General features: G+C 46.3%; 1 protein-coding gene across 6 annotated transcripts in view; it reads right to left on the reverse strand.

Moving 5' to 3' along the window:
• The window catches only part of sdk2b (sidekick cell adhesion molecule 2b), a 237956-nt gene extending 226599 nt beyond the window's left edge, over positions 1 to 11357 (reverse strand). For all 6 annotated transcript variants that reach the window (XM_035144861.2, XM_035144858.2, XM_035144860.2 and 3 more), the window contains exon 1: positions 10436 to 11357. In XM_035144861.2, the coding sequence (XP_035000752.2) occupies positions 10436 to 10523 (88 nt within the window). In that variant the 5' untranslated portion in view covers positions 10524 to 11357. The remainder of the gene's footprint in view (positions 1 to 10435) is intronic.
• Between the last annotated feature and the right edge of the window lie 6446 nt (positions 11358 to 17803).

Here is a 17803-nt window from a genome sequence, read left to right on the forward strand (position 1 = left end):
GGAGCACTTCCTGTCCTTTCCCGCTCAACTCTTACCTCGTGAGTGATTATCTTTCTGCGACTCGTACACATCGGGGGTGGAAATGCAAAGGTGCACGAGTTTGAGTATCGCATCAAGGTTTGTATGCACGCTAGCCTGGTGTACGTTAGCGATTGGTGTGCCTGAGTTGACGTCGAGCAGAAGTAACGCTGCGGGTTCAACGCCCTGCGTCCAAAACATCCATCTCACTCTGTCATTCCCCATTATCACGGAGTCATTATCAGTAAGTCGATTGTTCAGGGTGTTAAGGGACTTGGTCGTGCGTGAAGTGCGTCCGAGCAAACGATAATCAAGACGTTAACCCAGCAGATCTACATTTGGGGAATGTGCTCAAGCGTAAAGTGCGAAGAAAAGCATTGGAAATGTGGCGTTCTTCCGTAATGAGACATGTTCCTCCACCTCTGAGTCACAGTCGGGATTTCACTGAGCAGGTGTTAACAGATTTTAAGTGTCTGTGCAGTATCGTACAACCGGTCAGTCTTCGGGTATTATAAATATCCGACACTTCCACATGGTTCAAATAAAGCCTTTTGATTACCCTCCAGTTGACTGGTGCCGCTGCCATCACCTTGTTTCTTTTCCTTTCCTTCCGCCTCGCCAGCTGCCTGCGTGTCGCTCTCCTCACATGAGAGTGTTTGTGAAATACATCTGCTAACAAGAAGAATCATCTGAACAGTGCTTGGTGTGTACATGGTGTTTGGCAGGATTCAAAAGGAACTCTTCAAAAGCAATATCATAGGCGTCCATGATCAATGTGAGAAATAGCAACACAGAACATTCTTCTTTTTTAAATTTTTTTATTTCCAGAGATGTGAGAGACGTTTTTCTATTGAGGGAACCGTTCCTTAAATCTCTGGAGACTGGTCCCTGAGCATCAAAAAAAAAATTGTGTGTGTGTGTGAGAGGAGGGGGGCAAAGAATATGTTTCAGAAATTGAAATGAGAGTTTTTCAAAGCGGTGCCAGGGACAAGTCATTTATTGTATTGTTGAAAGAGGAGGAAATATTGGCCTCGCACGGTTGATTCAATGAGGAGACATCCCATCATTACATTCTCCCATTTGTAGCTCTCAATCAGTGCGAAGTTCATTCTTCTGCTAATTACACAGAAAACAGAATATCAAACAACGGCCGAGAGAGGGATGTATCATTTATTACACTCATCTTCAGCAGCGGCTCCGGGAGAAGACAAAAACAAGCAGTAATTGTCAGTTCTATGAAAAATTCAAACATGCGCTGTCTACTCGACAGACGAGTGCAGAGAACTGAATTCTTATCAGTGTTCAATGCAGTGGCCTCCTCTACGCCTGTTATCCCTCAGCTGCTTTAAAACAGGCAGCGAGGTCCAGACATCTTCCTGAAATGTACAAATGTCCGAGACAGTTATTCTGGATTCTTTCCTATCAGCCTCCTCGTATAATATCCAGAAAACACCACGTCCTGCCTCGTGCCTGCTCCAGAAATCTCCTACTGGGCTTTTCAAATTCACAACAAACTCCATAAAATGTGTCGAATCCATATTCCACAGACAGTTTTTTGGAGCTTGTGTCTGAAAGCGCCTCTGGTAAATCTTTACCGTCTTTATAAATATTAATTTCATTGTGCCTCCACTGTACCAGACAGTTAATCATCCAAACAGGAAAGAGGCTGTGCTCCTACTTTTCTACTTTTTGTACAAGTTCAGGCTGCTACGAGATGTGTCCTGACTTTATTACGAGGTGTTTGAAAACAAGATGCATCGGATGTCGGAACAGCTGTGACGAGTTATGCTGGTATTTTCATAGAATATTATTTTCTGTAGTCCATCTTCAACGGGAATAATCTTGTCTAGTTGCTCCTCTGAGATTAGTTTCAACATTTGGTTTTGTCTGCACATGCAACAAATTGATAGAGTGCATGAACATGAAGGGCTGGAAGATGAAGCTAAAGGAGGCTGCGTATTTAAACGATTTCTTCAGACATCGCTCTTGATGCCACTGCCTTACCTTTGGGGATTAGAGAGACAGCCTCCTGTATCGAAAATGTTACTGCACTGCCATGCATAAACATATTCAAATGTCATTAGACGATTGAATCTAAAACGTAGCCTCTGAAAATAGAAAGCCCATTAAAATCCAAATGAATAAACATACTCATTCCTTCTCGTAACAGCAAGGTTATCCTCTGAATGCATCTGGAAGCTGGGAGCGGAAAAAATTCCCATGTTTTAATAGTTCTCTTCATTCCGTGTTATTATTATGTAAAGCATAAAAATGTGTTCTCTCATCAAATCAAAGCACCCCACAAATCAAAGTTAAGGCAATTACAATCTTATTCCACCCTTTCAAATGGCAACAGCTGTTTCCCTTGGTCAAAATTGCAGCGTAATTGCACACGGTAGCATATGGTTATGGCTGATTAATCCAACTGGGGGTGAAGGCCCCATTATTCCTGCATAGGACGGGTAAATAGGCAGCGGATCCAAGAGCTGGATAGATGGGTAATGGGATACCGGGAAAAAAAAAACGGGAATGGGCCTTTGAGGAGACGTCTGTTAAAGATGGCATGCTTGTCAGGATCGATCAGGACCTTCTACCATCCCCGACTGAAGCCATTAAATTGATTTGCTTGTCATCCGGCTTTTTCCAAATGACACCAAATTGGCAATAGTGGAATCAAACTCTGCAGAAACGTGGAGCAGTTTAGGCTGTATCCATTTTCATTCACAAAGTATATAGCTCTCGGCGTTTTTAAAATCATACGTCCCTTTGCAAATTCCGTGAAACGGGAGTTGCAGGTTTTTTTTCCTCGTCCTTCCTTTGTTCGTGCAGCACTGCAGGGAAATCGTTACAGCCCCTCGGGGAGCCCAGTGTGTGGTAGCATGTCAGGGACGTGACAGTACCGAGAGGACTGCTCGCCGGCCTGCGGGCTTTGACTGGCCATCATTCATTCACAGACACACACACACACACACACACACACACACACACAGTTAAACATGCATAACCAAATTCACAGTTCAGCAGCAGACGCACACACTCACACAAAACACCTCCCCCGGGGGAAAAGCAATTACAGGGTTCAGAGGTGGTTTCCCAAGCCCCCGAGCCAAAGTGAGTGCATTTCTATTATAAACATACGCGGATCCCCGTGAGTGAGTCAGGTTTTCGGGGGGGCCCTCCTGAAGCTAGTGTCACTCTGAGGTCCACGCTCATTCTCATCCAGCCAGACGGGGATGAGGCCGGTAAACAAGCTTTAACCGTGGCTCCCCCCTGTCTGTCGCCCTCCCGCATGCATAATGGCCCTCTTAAAGAGCGGGGGAAAAGTTCAAGTCCATAATCACATCCGTACCGCCGGCTTATTATTTTTCAGAGGTCACTTCGGAGCCCACTTTGAAGGACATGTGCTTGCTATCAGCCACCGAGCAGCCGAATCTGATGCGTGGCATAAAAGTGTGGAGGGCCTTCAGATGCTGAGAGCGACGGGAACCATAGGAAACACAGGATACGCTTTTACCACAGTGATATTAAAGCAAGGTGGAATGCCCTACTTTAAATCCTTCAATTCAGTCTCAGCACTAAAACCTGGTTCGGGGGCAAAGTTTCATTGCTATGACTCACACAGACTCGATGGAAAAGGAGCAGCAGCTTCAAAAGAAACACGTCGCCGCGCTCTTACTGAAAAGAACCCGGCACAATACACATGCGAGCTATCAGTGTTCTCCCTCCTGTACTTCAAACGGTAAATACTACCACCTGTAAATAAAAGGTGGGACCTCTGCCTTTCCAAACACGTCTCTTCAAACCGTACCCGTGAGCGAACGACCTGCTGCACATGTAAACAGGCTCTCGCGAAACCCCCTTGATTCAGCACGCCACACAAACGGAGGGAACGCATCCTGAGCAAATACTCGTGCTTCCTCCAGTCCGCAGCGGAATGATCAAAAGAATTGTTTAAAACTATGTCAGAGAAAAAAAACAAAGAGTCGACACTACGAGCGCAATCCACTTCAGTCAGAGCCCCAATTAGGAACAGGGGATATTTGGCTGTACAATGATAATAAGCCCGACTGTACTATAGCCTAAAAGGAGACAAGTGCACCCTCTGTGCGAGGATTGTTTTCAGGCCCACAGGTCACTCAACACAGACCCTTGTCTATCTCAGCCTATAATGACAATTCCCAGCATGCCCGGGTGGCCTCTTCCCTTCCCAGTCCGCCCAGTAGTGTGGACAGAACCCCAATTAATAGCCATGCAAAGATAAATAGGGCAGCCCTGGCGAAGACTACGCAGACTCCTTTGTATCTTGTCTGACAGCAGGCAGGATGACAGGAGCTGCAAAAAAGACTATTTGTGAAAAAGAGGCTGCTGCAGCTTCGCCTCGCTCGTTCTGGTAAAAGTGTCGGTGCTGCCCGACGCTAAGAGGAGAGAAGAAATTGTTCAATCCGTTTTTTTTTTTCCTCTGTTAAATCCAATCCAATAGTCGTTTCTTTTTTTCCCCCGAGCATTACATAACTGGTGTTTAAAAGAGCAGAACTGGTTGAAATTTTTTAAGGATTAAAGTTCCTCAAATGTTTTGCATGAGATGAGAGAGAGAGAGAGAGAGAAATCACCAAAAAAAAATAGAGCATGCCAATGAGGGAATTTGGAAATGCAGTCACTGTGAAATGGCATTGATTAAGCCACACCATTGTCACCTGGAAGCACCCTCAGAGGAGCCACTCAGCGCTGGTGGCACCATTTTTATGTCATCTCACCCCCGAGTTCAACTGACCATATCTCCGCCCTGCTGCGGCAAAGTATTAAAGCTTGAGTGGGATTTTTTGAGTTTTAGATGCACAAAATCCTGCAAAAAGAATGAATATCCTGCAACAGGAACCTTTCAGCATATTAGATGGAGTGTTTGTGTGTCTGCCTGATGCACGCTGTTGTGGCACGGAGACATCTTAGTTTTGTTTTTGTCGGCCTGGAGCCGGGTTGGGTGATATGCACACGAGTTCACACACGTGTTGATGACACTGTGTTTGTGTGTCAGTGTGACGGTGAAACAAAGATGTGTGACACACAAATTAACACTATAGCAGCTGATTATCGTTACAAAATGTTCACTGCTGGTACAAAACCTCGATAATGTTCCTAAACAATAAGCTATTTTGAATACCAACCTCATACATTACACATAATGATGCTTCAGCTTTGGTTTTACAGCTCCTTGGGATTTTCATGCATTCAAAACAGTTTCATAACATGAGCATCTTGGTAAATTTTTACACTCGAAGAAGTTTTAAAACATAAGAAAATGAACCTATTTACCACAACTTGAATTTTTCTGTTAATATATCATAAATAAAAAACTGGAAGGGTTCTCAGTGGAGTGCAGACCTCCTCCTCCTCCTCTTCCTCCTCCTCCTCCTCCTCCCCCCCCTCCTCCTCCTCGCCAAGGCCAAACAATCGTAAATGTCTGTTTTCTGTCTTATATTACAAAAATGAGTCTTCAGCACATGACATATCCTGCCAGGACCCACAATAATCAAAAAGGGCACCTCTGATAGATGATAGTGAAAAGTTTATATTTGGGGTTTGAGTTTTACTCCAGAAAAACCAAAAACTCTCTAATTTGGCGAATTTGTTGCAAATATCAGGAAACAGTATTGATCCAATACACTGAACGTCTCAGTGTGTAGAAGAGACTGGGATCCCTCTAATAAGTGTAAGGAAGCATAAAGTTTCCTAACTTAAACTTTAATAAATAAGTACCTTTATATGAATTTTCTCTCTATATATATATAAATGTATTATCCTGTAGTAGTAGTAGTAGTAATAGTACTCATAATGCTAACCCTTTGTTTTCCGCTCCCTCTTTGCTGCTGCAAAATGAGATTTACTCTTACTCCTGTTGTTTTTTCAGGTTTACTGAGAGAATTGGTTTGATTTCATTAATTATTACTACAATGCTTTCGCCTATGATCAAACACTATGGTGCAACTGGCTGTAATGGTGGTAATGGTTAGTGAAGATGACGTTTAAATCACCAGGTTTCACAGATGCAGCGTTTCAGAGAACATAAAGGCAGCTGCTGCTCTCCAAGTGGAGCGGTGCATACGTTAAGGTCTCTTCAGGGGGTTTCTGTGGGAAGGGGAGGTGGTGGGGGGGGTACAACCTGGAGGAGGAGTGTGAAAACTGCTGAGCTGTTTATAGCCATTAATAGCTGAGAAATTTACTGGTGGGGTGTTTTAAATCCCTTCCAATCATCCTGCGGGTTCGCCAGGGGCCGCGACTGCACTAAATAAAGTGTAGTAAAAGAGCTGAGTCCATGTGCTTGCATATTTGTGTCTCGAAAATAAGTTTGTCGCTCAGGACCTGCCCGTGTCACCACTGTCATAAAGATGTGCATCAGTTCTTTGACGCAGTCGCTCTCTCCCATGTGAGTCGCGTTCCTTTACGATGCATTTAATGTAGATCACGCTCGTCCTTTCATTTTAACTTTCAAAGCGTCCACGCGTGTAGAGAGGAAACACAAACACTTGCAGGGTGCGACACTGTGAAACAACCTTAACCTCTGCAATTGACTGGAAATGTGAAGCGGGGCCCGGGTCAATAAGATCTGGAAGTTCTTTCCAGACAGAAAAAACAAACAACACAAACGCTCTTTCAGTTGCGCCTCTCCCTCTCCTGGACCTGCCACGGCTGGAGACATTGGGTGGGAAGTTTAGTTTTATTGAACATGGCACAGTGAAACTCTCTGCGTCCCTCTGAGAAATCTATCGGTGGACTTTGACCACGAGCTTTCTCGCTAACCCAGAATACTAAGAGCGATACGGCGTGACCTTTTGCCAAAGTGCCGGCCGCAGGGAAGTTGGACAGCCTCAGTTTTTGTTCATTTTTTTTTTTTGCAAATGGTTTCACGGAGCACAGCTGCTACAAGGCAACAGAGAAACCTGCTCTGTCCATTAAGATGAGTGACAAATCAGGGCATTTGTAGTCTGCAGATATTCTCTCAAGTCCACTGTCTCCATGAATCACTCACAGTCCAATCTCAATCAGCTGCTTTTCTCTGTGGCTTCCTTCACTCCGGCTCCGGCCAAATCCATCACGTCAATTTCAAATGATCCTAAAGAGAACACTTGTGCCTGCAGATGAATGCGAGTGAGTCATATCAAGAGACCGGAGGTGGCTTTGAAGGACAACAGGAATAGGATCAATAATCCTGTGTTACTGATTCAGAAGAAATGTCCCTTTTGTGGAGGTTTGTGGAGGTGGAACAACGGGGAAATAATCAGTAAAAATAGGGGGAAAGCCACGTGACGCCACCTCAGCTTGGAGAGCTGCAATCTTCAATCAGCTCTGAACAGGAGCTTTTACTGTGAACTTGTCAAATGTTACAATTTTCTCAAACTGTACGTCCATTTCTCCCTAATTCTCCATTTTAGCCAATACAGATGTTTTAAGATTAACATGTGCATATAATTTAAATCCCTCATAGGCCAGTCTCACCTGATTTGTAAAAGGTGCTGTTTAAATCCTCTAAACACATCAATGCAACACAATAAAACTTCACAACTCTGGAAAATTGTACCTTCCAAAGAGCATGTGAATTGCACAGCGCTGCCTCATATCTGCCCTCTGCGTCACACCACCGTGGGATCGGCTGTCCTCCGGGTTTCAACTATACAAACACAACGTGCACGTGCCCACACATGCACAAACAGGATGGCTCGATGGCACAACAGAAGCAGAAACCTCTGAAATCGCAACGGTCTAAAGTTGCATCTGCATCTTCCCTGAAAATCTCCCTGAAACGTCTGTTTCTACTATTATCATCATCGTTTGGCCTATTTCGTTTGCCTCTGATGAGAATGCGTCGAATTTTTAAATTATTCCAGAGGCACAGTCAAGAGGTTCTCCTCAAGTGCATGCATGTCATTGCAGACATACAAACTCAATCCAATCTCCTGACGGACTTAAAATGGAGATGACACCCTTGACTTCTATTACTGTGTCAAGGTCCACGTCCAGTGCGGCGAGCTAAAAACAGACCGCCACTCTTGAGCCGCTCTCTCCCAACATGTTGTGCGGCCTCGGCCAGACAACAGCATGAAATAGCTGATTCCCACGTGTCCCTGCAGACCCCCCCCCCACACACACACACACACACACTCTGTCAGAAGCGTCCTTACGGATGTTAATCTGAGTGCTACGCCTCTGTCAGAGTGAAGTCCTCAACTCCCTCTAAAGCTGCTAAAGTTGAGCTGTAGCCAGTCAAGCTAATCTGCAGACGTTGAGTGATGCCGAAGTATTTATGCCAAACATGACATTCCAATAAAGTCCTCCCCCACCGCTCCCAGCTCCAAAATAGACGTGTTAGAACTGACAAAAGCAGCAGGCATGCCCAGCATTGTCTCGGCATGACCTCGGTAAATGAATGGAAGCGAACAGTGGGACAGGCCAGACTGCTCCTATAACTGTCACTTTGGGCAAAAATATTTGGGGAGAGATCAGAGAATGTCCTGGTGTTTTAGTGTGAATCAAGAGGGAACCACAAGTGTACGTGTGTGCGAGTTAACAAACATCTCAAGTGCTTTAGAGTTTCAGGTACTTTGATATGTTTCTTTTTTTTCATGCTGCACCAAACGAGGAGCGACAACATGTGAAACTACAGAACTGAAGACGATGTCTCTGTGCTTAGCAGAGGCCGCTCTGGTCCGATGAAGGCCGTTCTCCTGTCATTAAAAAGCCGTTACAGTAGACTGGTCATTAAAATGTGGCGAGCAACGGTCTGACATGTCCATCCGGAGGCACGCTACTCGCCTCATCGTGTTTTTTAATCATCGGACGGAAAGAGAGCAGCCATCACTGGGGTCACTTTCAACGAGCCGCACTCACAAACGGTCTGAAGAGAGTGCAATTAAATCCTACATTCTCTGACCCGGGAGCGGCGATGGAACGAAATCTGAGGGCCACCGAGTGACCGGGATTCAACTTCCACACATGCACAGTCCCATGTGTGCATATCGCTGCTTTGTGCACCCACGCACATCCCAAACAAGACAACCGCCGAAGCTCTCTACCAGGCCACTGCTGTGCATAATGGCTCCTCATTTAACTTGGTTGGTTAAATAAGCGTTCAGGAGGAAAGTGAGGGCGCTGGAACCAGGCTCCCAGACAGAGGAGGGAGAGATACAGTTACAGCGATGGGCTAGGACAATGTCAGGAGTCTTAATCCCGGGGACATTTGAGTTATCAATCTCCTGTAAATGTCAGGCACCAGGATGTGCCCTCATGAATGATGGATATCTGCCTTGTTTGTTTTTTTCATCTTCTCTACATTGTATTATTGAGTGAGCGCCACCGAGGGCTTAGAGTCTATCTTGAGAGGTAATACTCCCTCCTTACTGTGGCATCAATACCTGAATCCCAATTACCCGAGAAGAGAGAGAGAGGGAGGGAGACAGAGAGAGCAGCAGCAGCAGAGGAAAGCAAAGAGCGGGATTCTTTGGTTTCTCTGACCAAACGTGTCGCTGGTCAAGTTCCAGAACCATTAAAAGAACGTGACTGGGCTTAATCTGGAGGTTTTCACAGTTCAAAATGTCAAAGACGAGCAAATAAGTGGCAGAGAGAAGAGGACAAGCTTCCATCAAGAGCATCATTTCTTCAATTATTGTCCATAGACAGCTGGCTGATGATCCCATCCCCCTGCAGCACACACAGTGTGGCCTGAGTATTACAGCAGTATAGACTCCCTGCTGGAAACCAGTGAAACACTCCAGGTCTCCACAGGAACATCACTGGGGGACTATTGCGCACAGAACCTGAGTCCTGGCTCAGTGTGGACTCCTCACTCAGTCCCTGCTAACTACACTTCACTGTTGCTCGTGCACTGGGGGGGAAAACCCGGCTGCATAATTCTCCCAGAACCAATTAATTCCCAACATTTTAATTCTCCACGCGGGCATGAATTGCCGCATATCAATATGTACATGTTTATTTGCGCCGCTTGTTTGGTGCGTAAAGTTTAATTTCCGGGGGGAGATGCTTGATGATCTAATTAGTATTCATTAATCGGCTTAACCTTTTTTTAAACAGCTGGGCTTCTAATGACACGTTCGATGCATATGTCGATGCCAGTGGTTTCTAAAAGGAAAGGGAACAGCTGGAAAATATCGAGTTCTTCCTCAATAAACTTCATTAAAAACCCAGAGCCACGTGATATACGAGGCTGCAGAGATCACAGGCGGAGACTTAATAAAAGTTCAGGTGGAGGAAATAGAGTGAGCACCACGACGTGCGGCCCTGATGGGAAAAGCACAGGCTATACGAGCAAAAGGCAAAAGAGAAATGAACACATCCAACGTGTCGAGGGGAAGTTTCACACAGCAGTGGGCCCCGTGTGGACCCGGTGTGGACCCGGTGTGGCTCTTACCTTGTGCTTGCGTAAAGTGGACGAGGAAGGAAAGGGATAAAATCCATGTGGCGCGCCGGATCGATCCGCTCCACGGGTCCTCAAACATGGTTCCAAACCGCGCAGGGTGGACAACAAGTGCCCGGTGAGCCTGAGGCACGCTGCCGCTGATGTGCCCCCGAGTTCCCGTGTGGCTCCGCCGCCGAACCGCCTCCTGCTGGGTCTCTCTTGTCCGGGGGGGGGGGGACCTGCCACTCACGCCGGGCAGAGCGCACCGACCTCAGAGCGCAAAAGGAAAAAATGAAATAAAACAAGCGAGCCTCACGCGAGCAGACAGATTTCAAACTCTGTGTTTGCTCAACGGCACTCCAGTTCCACGAGCTCCACGAGACATGGGGGTATTTTCCTCCAAGTGCGGGGAGCAGCGTGAGGGGGGGGTTTCTGAACGCAGCTCAGGCAGATGAATCCAGGCTAAGTCCAAACCCAGGCTCCGGTCTCTCGGTGCACCTGTAAGACGACGAGCGGCTCCTCATACTTTTCCATCGACTCTTCCTCCTGCGTCCTTGAGATGCTGCGTTTTTCCTCCTGCTCCTCCTCCTCCTCCTCCTCCTCTTCTTCAAACTTCAGCCTCCCTGTCGCTGGCTGCGTTGCGCGCGGCCACAGACTTTTATTTTTCCTCGAATCCTTGTTGGAAGAAGGAGCTCCAACGGATCCGCTGCACGCGCACACACACTCACACACGCATCCACACACCCCCCCTTGTTACCCAGTAAAGTTCCTCTCTGCGCCGCGCGCTGTCAAGGTCGGGGATCCAGTTGGACAGGGGCACCGGGGGAGAAGTTCCGCGGCTCGGGGAGCAGAGGATGGGGGGGAACCTGCGCGCAGTCGCACCGTCACGGTCGGAGCGGAGCCCGGGCTGCCGGTGTGCGTCGGATGAGGACGAGTCCCGGGTTCTTTATGAGGAAACATGACGAGACGGTGCACCGGCAGCGCAGCGCAGGTTGCCACCGTGCGGCCATGCGCAAAAACGCACTCCCCCCCCTCCTCTTCCACTACACTCCACCAAGCCGCAGGTTTAAAGGAGAGGATTTATTGTTGCTTTCCACATCACAAAAAGGTGGAATGAATATTGTCCTTTTGTTAAAATGATTTACTGGACACGTGCTCTGCTCGTTGAGCCAAGGTTTGGAGCGGGGGAGCCAGAGGAGAAATCGTTGCAATAGCTGTTTCTGTGGGGATTTATAATGTGTCTGAGTTCATTGACCTTCTGGTACTTTTTTATCCCCTGTGGCATCATTATTGGGATTTATATTTTGGCTGCATTATAATACTTCCAGGAATGATAGACCCCAGAGGCTTTTTCTCTCCAGTTGAGGCTGTGGTTGTGTTTGGAGGTGCATGAAACAGACAGGGGGAGAGAGAGGCAGAAATGGCTTTGCTTAGTCTTCACACAGCCAGGAGTAAAGCGGCTGCATGTTATCTTGTATGTGTGTGAGAAGAAGAGAGGAGGAGGAGGAGGAGAGGGTGAGAAATGGATGAGTGGAGGACAGACGGAGGAAGAGCACAGAGGATGAGAGGAGGGGTGGGGTGATAGAGAGTGACTGAGCAAATACTGTTTCCAAAATGACAGTATCAGTAAAGCAGGGGCCGAGGGAGAGAATGGGAGAGCATGACTGAGCAAATGTTCCTGTCTGGAAGATGACAGCGCCTTCGCCAGAAGAAAGCAGGAGTGCTTAATGTCTGTAATGTGCTTTTTTTTTCCGTGCAGACGGCGAGTCCCATCTAAGCCACCACAGGGCAGCGGGGAAATAATGCACCACGGTAATAGCTTCTGTTGTTTCTCAGCGTGATTTCAAGCCTCCTGTTGGCTTTTCCCTCCACTTCTTATCCAACCCCCACCCCAAAAAAACACAAAAAGGAGATACCTTCAACAAAAGTAAATAATGGCAGAGTTAACATCGGGGGAAAAACCAAGATGGAGTGCATCCTCAGCCTCCCCCTCCCAGTGCAGCTCGGGGACCTGATTATGATTTTCCACAGTACTTACTCGGCCTGAACTCAGCAAAAAGGGTAATTTAGAAAATCCCTGGACACAGTATTTCTTTGCGTCCTGCACACAAGTGGTAGAGATGTTTGTTTGTGTGCTGTGATGGTGCCGGCGCCGCCAGGTGTTAAGTCACGGTGATGTTGAGCAATGGCTGTAGCTGTGTTCACAGGTGCTACGGCCGCTCGCTGCAAGCTGCATCCACTTAAGTCAGAGACGCACTCTTTCTCTCTCTGGCCCTAGAATCAACCACATAACTGGTGATAATGACCGGCTATTTGCGGCACGCTGCAATTATTCCCGAGCTATTCAGACTTTTGCCCTGAGGATCCAAATTAACACCAGTACCTGAGCTGGACACCTAACTTTACCTGGGGGGGACAAAACACCACCGTAGCAAGTTTTATCCACTCGAACTTCAAATGATGTCGATTATTTCCCAGTTTTTCTCAGTTTCCCTGGCAGACGCTGTTTTCTGCTCTTTTCTGCATGAATTTAAAAGCTGTAATTGCAGGTATGGACATTTTAAGAGTCGTTTAATACATTTCCATTTGAGAAAGCAGTGGAAATCAATGGCTGCCTGAATTTGGCAGTAAATGGTTTACCAAGGGTTAAATAAAATATCGTGATTAAGACATTACTCTGAATGAGACCCTGTCAAGTAAACAGCATTTTCTAATTACCTGAGCAAGGTCATAGTCAGTTGAATGAGGATGTGGTGGATTCTGAGCTCAGTCTCATTAAGTAGACATGTCTTATTCATATTATAATGTCCGACTGGAGGTTTCACAGCATTTTGTGACCTGGGTTTGAGTGTAAACAAGATGGTAGGCACGCGTCACGTGTTTGAGTTATGGGAGAAATTCAAGCTCTATGTGTTTTAAGGGCAATTTAAACATATTCACTCATTGCTTCATATTAGATATTAAAGCCAATTTATCCCATTTCTGCTGCTAAAAACCTCTTCTTGCCTTTCTCACTATTTCCTGATCCACCTTCCAACGCAGCATGATTCTCATTCAATGCTCTCCTGCAGCCCTGACAACAAAATCCAGCTTTCATGTCATGTCTATCGACAAAGTGAAAGAGACACTCGGCGGTAAAACTCCCGCTGCATCTTCCGAGGCCTTGAGAGGAGCGACGTAGAGGAAGAGGAGGGAGGAAGGGGAGGAGGCATCTTTGAACAACAAAGGGCATCAGTGTTTGAAATCATGGCAGACACGCTCAGACCAAAGCACCAATCAACAGCTCAGACCTTCACCCCACCTGCTCGGGAGGATTTTACCTGAGATCAAGTGGGATACACAAAATCCACACAGACAAACAAACACTGGCGATAGCCCGCGAAAGGAAAATGATATCAGACAAATTGCCCGTTGGTCGCGCCGGATGGAAAGACACAGGTCAGAACTCGGAGAGGAAGATCGGCCTTCAGGGGAAGAATCTTGAGTGCTTTGGAGAGATCTGTGAAATCCGCCATCTCCTCACAAACACAAGCATCGCTCTGATGTACTGATGCACAGCTGACCCCCAGCGATAACTTGAGGGAAACACTGGATGCATTAAGCTCCTATGATAAATTACTTCAGGGCAGCGTGGGCTTGATCTCCTTGAAAAAGACGAAGACGAGGCAGGTCCGGTAATTTGATGAAGGGGCTCGCCGCTATTTATCAAACATTTCTCACACCATTAACATTTCTCTGTCAATTAGTGTCCATTTAAGTAGAGGCATCGGAGGAACATGGATCTTCTTAAACCAAAATGAATGCTCCAACCTCTCCTCCACCGCCCTGACCGATCTCACTGGAGGTTTAATGAATCGGAACGAGCGGGGGATAATGGGAACGGGAGCTCGGTGGGAGGCCGATGGGGTGATGAGCGTTGCTTATTACCTCCAAGGCCAATTACAATAAAGATCTGTCATAGTCTCTGTCTGGTAGAGGGAGAGTCGTGGTCTCCCGGGTGCGCTGACCAGTCAACACGGAGCACAGCCTCATTTAGAAGGATCTCTGTGCGGCGTTCATTCGCGAGGTCGGATCAGTTTCCTGCAGGGGGAGCAACCACGCCTCCACCTCCTTTTCTCCTCGTTTTTCATCATCAAAAATTAAACTGAGGGTTTGATGTTTTTGCAAAAGAGACAGGAAATAATAATCCTGCAATCCTGAAGTGGATGGTAAAAACCCAAATATGCATGAATGTCTAATTACTGTTGTGTTTAATAGCATAATCACCAAGTTAATGGCATCCTGGGCGCAGCATGCTAAACAGCTAACCCGGGTGCTTTGAGGAATGTTGTCTTTGGGGCAGTGTCCCCAAAGTCGAGGCGCTTCACCGACACATTCACAGCATGCAGGATAAATGGCACTGAATTTGTTTCTTAGAAAAAAGAAAAATGACATTTAAAACCCCCCTGATAGACAGTCTAATTTATGTGAGGAATCTTTAATCATAGGTATTTTTGGCAGATGGAGATGAGTAAAAGAAAAACCCAACTTTATTCATCAAAGGGAGACAGATCAGTAAGCGGAGAGAGGAGAGAGGAGCAGAACTTGTTTGTGGAAGTGAGACAGATGGTCAAAATCAAAGAAATATGTTAAGAGGACCCACGCCAACCTTGGCCAAGGAAGGGAGTAAAAGTGGAGAGGCTAGGTGTAGGAGTTCGTAGAGAGAAATGAAGTGCTAAATAAAAAAAAAACGTTTTCAGGAAGCGAAGTGGTTTGATATGTGAGCAGCACGAGTAACAGGGGAAGTGCACCGACAACACATGTGCTTGTTTTTGTTTTTTGATTTGCTTATGAATCCATTTCAGCAGCTCCACTCAGAATATCCCATTTCCCTCGCTCGACGCACACTTAAGCTAAAACGCCCCAATGTTATTTTTCCCATGAAGCGGAGGGTATTGATATAATCGTGCAGCACCTGAGTGCCGCGATTGCGTCTGACTGCATCACCTCCTCACATGCGCACCTCGCTGCCCCTCCTCACACATTCAAGAGGCTGTGAAGGTTCAAGCAACATAAACCCAGTTTATCTTCAAGCAAAGATACAAATTAAACTACGAAATACGATGCAGGCGGTTTTTAATAGCGATTAAGTAGATTAGGCAAAATCCTGTTCTGCGGATTATTCAGAGAAAAGTGGACAGTGATGAATCAACAGGTGGAACCAGGGTGAGATCAATAAATCATGTGTTCAATCCTCCTCCACGTTAGCAGATGGGACATGGGCCAAACCAAACTACACATCAAGTACTTTTTTCTGAATGATGCCTTCTGTCCTTGGAGGTAATTTCTATCACGCTGATGTTTTTCTGGTACATTTGGTTTTAATCACTTTTAAAAGGATTGAGCACTAGTATAAGCGGGACGTCGCTACTGTGGCTCCATAATTGCTACTGCACAGACTCTGACTCCGAATAACGTGGCAATATTTTTGACTATGTCATACATGAAAATATACATTATTTGACATTTGTAAGCAGCCATGCACACGTAAGTAAGAAAGTCATCATGAGTTTAAACACGTGTGTCCGACTAAAATATGTGAAACAGTTGAAAGACTTGGTCCTTTTCCCCCAATAATCTGGAAGCTTGTTCTCATGTACAACTATATTTAGTTTTAGATGAGCCAGTTCTTGTTTTTCTGGTTTTCTCCCAGGAGAATATAACCTCAGTGTTTTCTGTTGCAGGAGCCTCAGCTTCCGAATCAGAGCCATGTTTTATGTTTTCACGTTGGAGCGCAGTGATTTACTTTCCAGCCTGTGGCAGCACTTTAATGACTATTAGAGACAAGCTGACACATTGTGTGCTGAAGATACATGCGTGACACATCTTACTGGGATTGGCTCATTTCGCTTGTTCAGGGTCACACTTCTCTACCTGGTCGGCTTCACCATGAGCCTTTACAGTCTGTCGTTAAATGAGCCTCACCGCATTGATTCTCACAGAAAAACCGGAGCATTAGAAATGTGAAGGCATGAGCTGTAATAGATTCTATTGTACAATAAAGGCATTGCTTGGAAATCTACCTGCTCTGACCGTGGCTTAAGGCAATTCAAATGAATGTAAATTGATCGCAAGCAGACGATCCTCTCTGCACGGCTCAGGCTTACTTGAATATGCAAAGGTTTTCACCAAAGGGTTTGAATAAATAATGTATGTACAGCATGTACAGATGCACACACCAGCATGTACTGTACAGACGAAGGAGGAAAAAGCAGAAACACACCCGTGACTGACGGATTGCTCGGGTCACATTGGTGCAGCTGCCATATAGTTTGAGAATCCTTCTTCACCTTTATTACTGGCTGGGGAAAATGAACATAAAGCCACGTCAAGCTGAAATAGAGCATCATTCTTTTTGTCCTGATTGAATTCTGGGCCGTAAGCCCGTCTGACAGATCTGAACTGTCACGCTGTGTGGCCCAGACATTCTGCCTGGAACCTGCTCTGTGATGAAGGGATGCCACCATCTGGAATGACAAGAATCACTGACACCCTCCAAGTCAGTTCTGCCGTAGCCCGTATTTGCAAGGAACAACACCTCATGCCTTTAGTTTACAACACGTATGAAGATAGATACATTACATCTGCAAAGAACACGTGTCAGACATAAATAACCACGCGGACACACTCACCCTCCGTTGGGTTCATTTCTTGGGGGAACGTTGGATCAAACATCCTTCAATGCAGAGCGGTAATTGGTGCAAACGTTAAACCTTGGGCACATACATCAAATGCAGCATTGATGTTCCTCCGCCCACTGATTCTCGTTCAGGTCAATGTGTGTGTGTCACTGGGCCCGGAGCCAGAAAACGGCGTTCGCTGCCCAGCTCGCCGCTAAACAACGGCAAGACGCACGCTGTCGCTGAAGTGTCCCGCGGGAGGTCAGGTACATGTCAAGCACGTTGCTGCCGGCCAGATGTGACCAAAGCTTTCTCGAGTACGCATTTCACATCGCAGTTTGTTTATTAGAAGGTTGAACATAATGAGATATTATTTCCGTTCCGTCTTTATGTGCCTGCTCATCACTCGAGCCTGTCCACGTGGGCGGTGTGAGTCCACGCACACAGGCCGCACAAACATTATTCAACGTGTGCCAGCGTGTGCACGTCGATAAGCAACGAATACCTTTTCAAAAAGATCCTCAGACCTGTTCCTTTCATATTTGAATGGCTTATGTGTGTGTGTGGGGGGGGTTCTTCTTCTGTGCACCTCACAGGAGATAATAACACTCTGTCAGGAAGTGGAGGAGCGAGGACACATGATGGATTCAGTGCTGGACTTCTTCTGTGCCAAGCAAGTGAGCTAGTCGCCACCTTTTACCATTAAAACCTTAATTACGTG

This window comes from Hippoglossus stenolepis, chromosome 21 (genome assembly GCF_022539355.2).
Source record: "Hippoglossus stenolepis isolate QCI-W04-F060 chromosome 21, HSTE1.2, whole genome shotgun sequence".
Lineage (NCBI taxonomy): Eukaryota > Metazoa > Chordata > Actinopteri > Pleuronectiformes > Pleuronectidae > Hippoglossus > Hippoglossus stenolepis.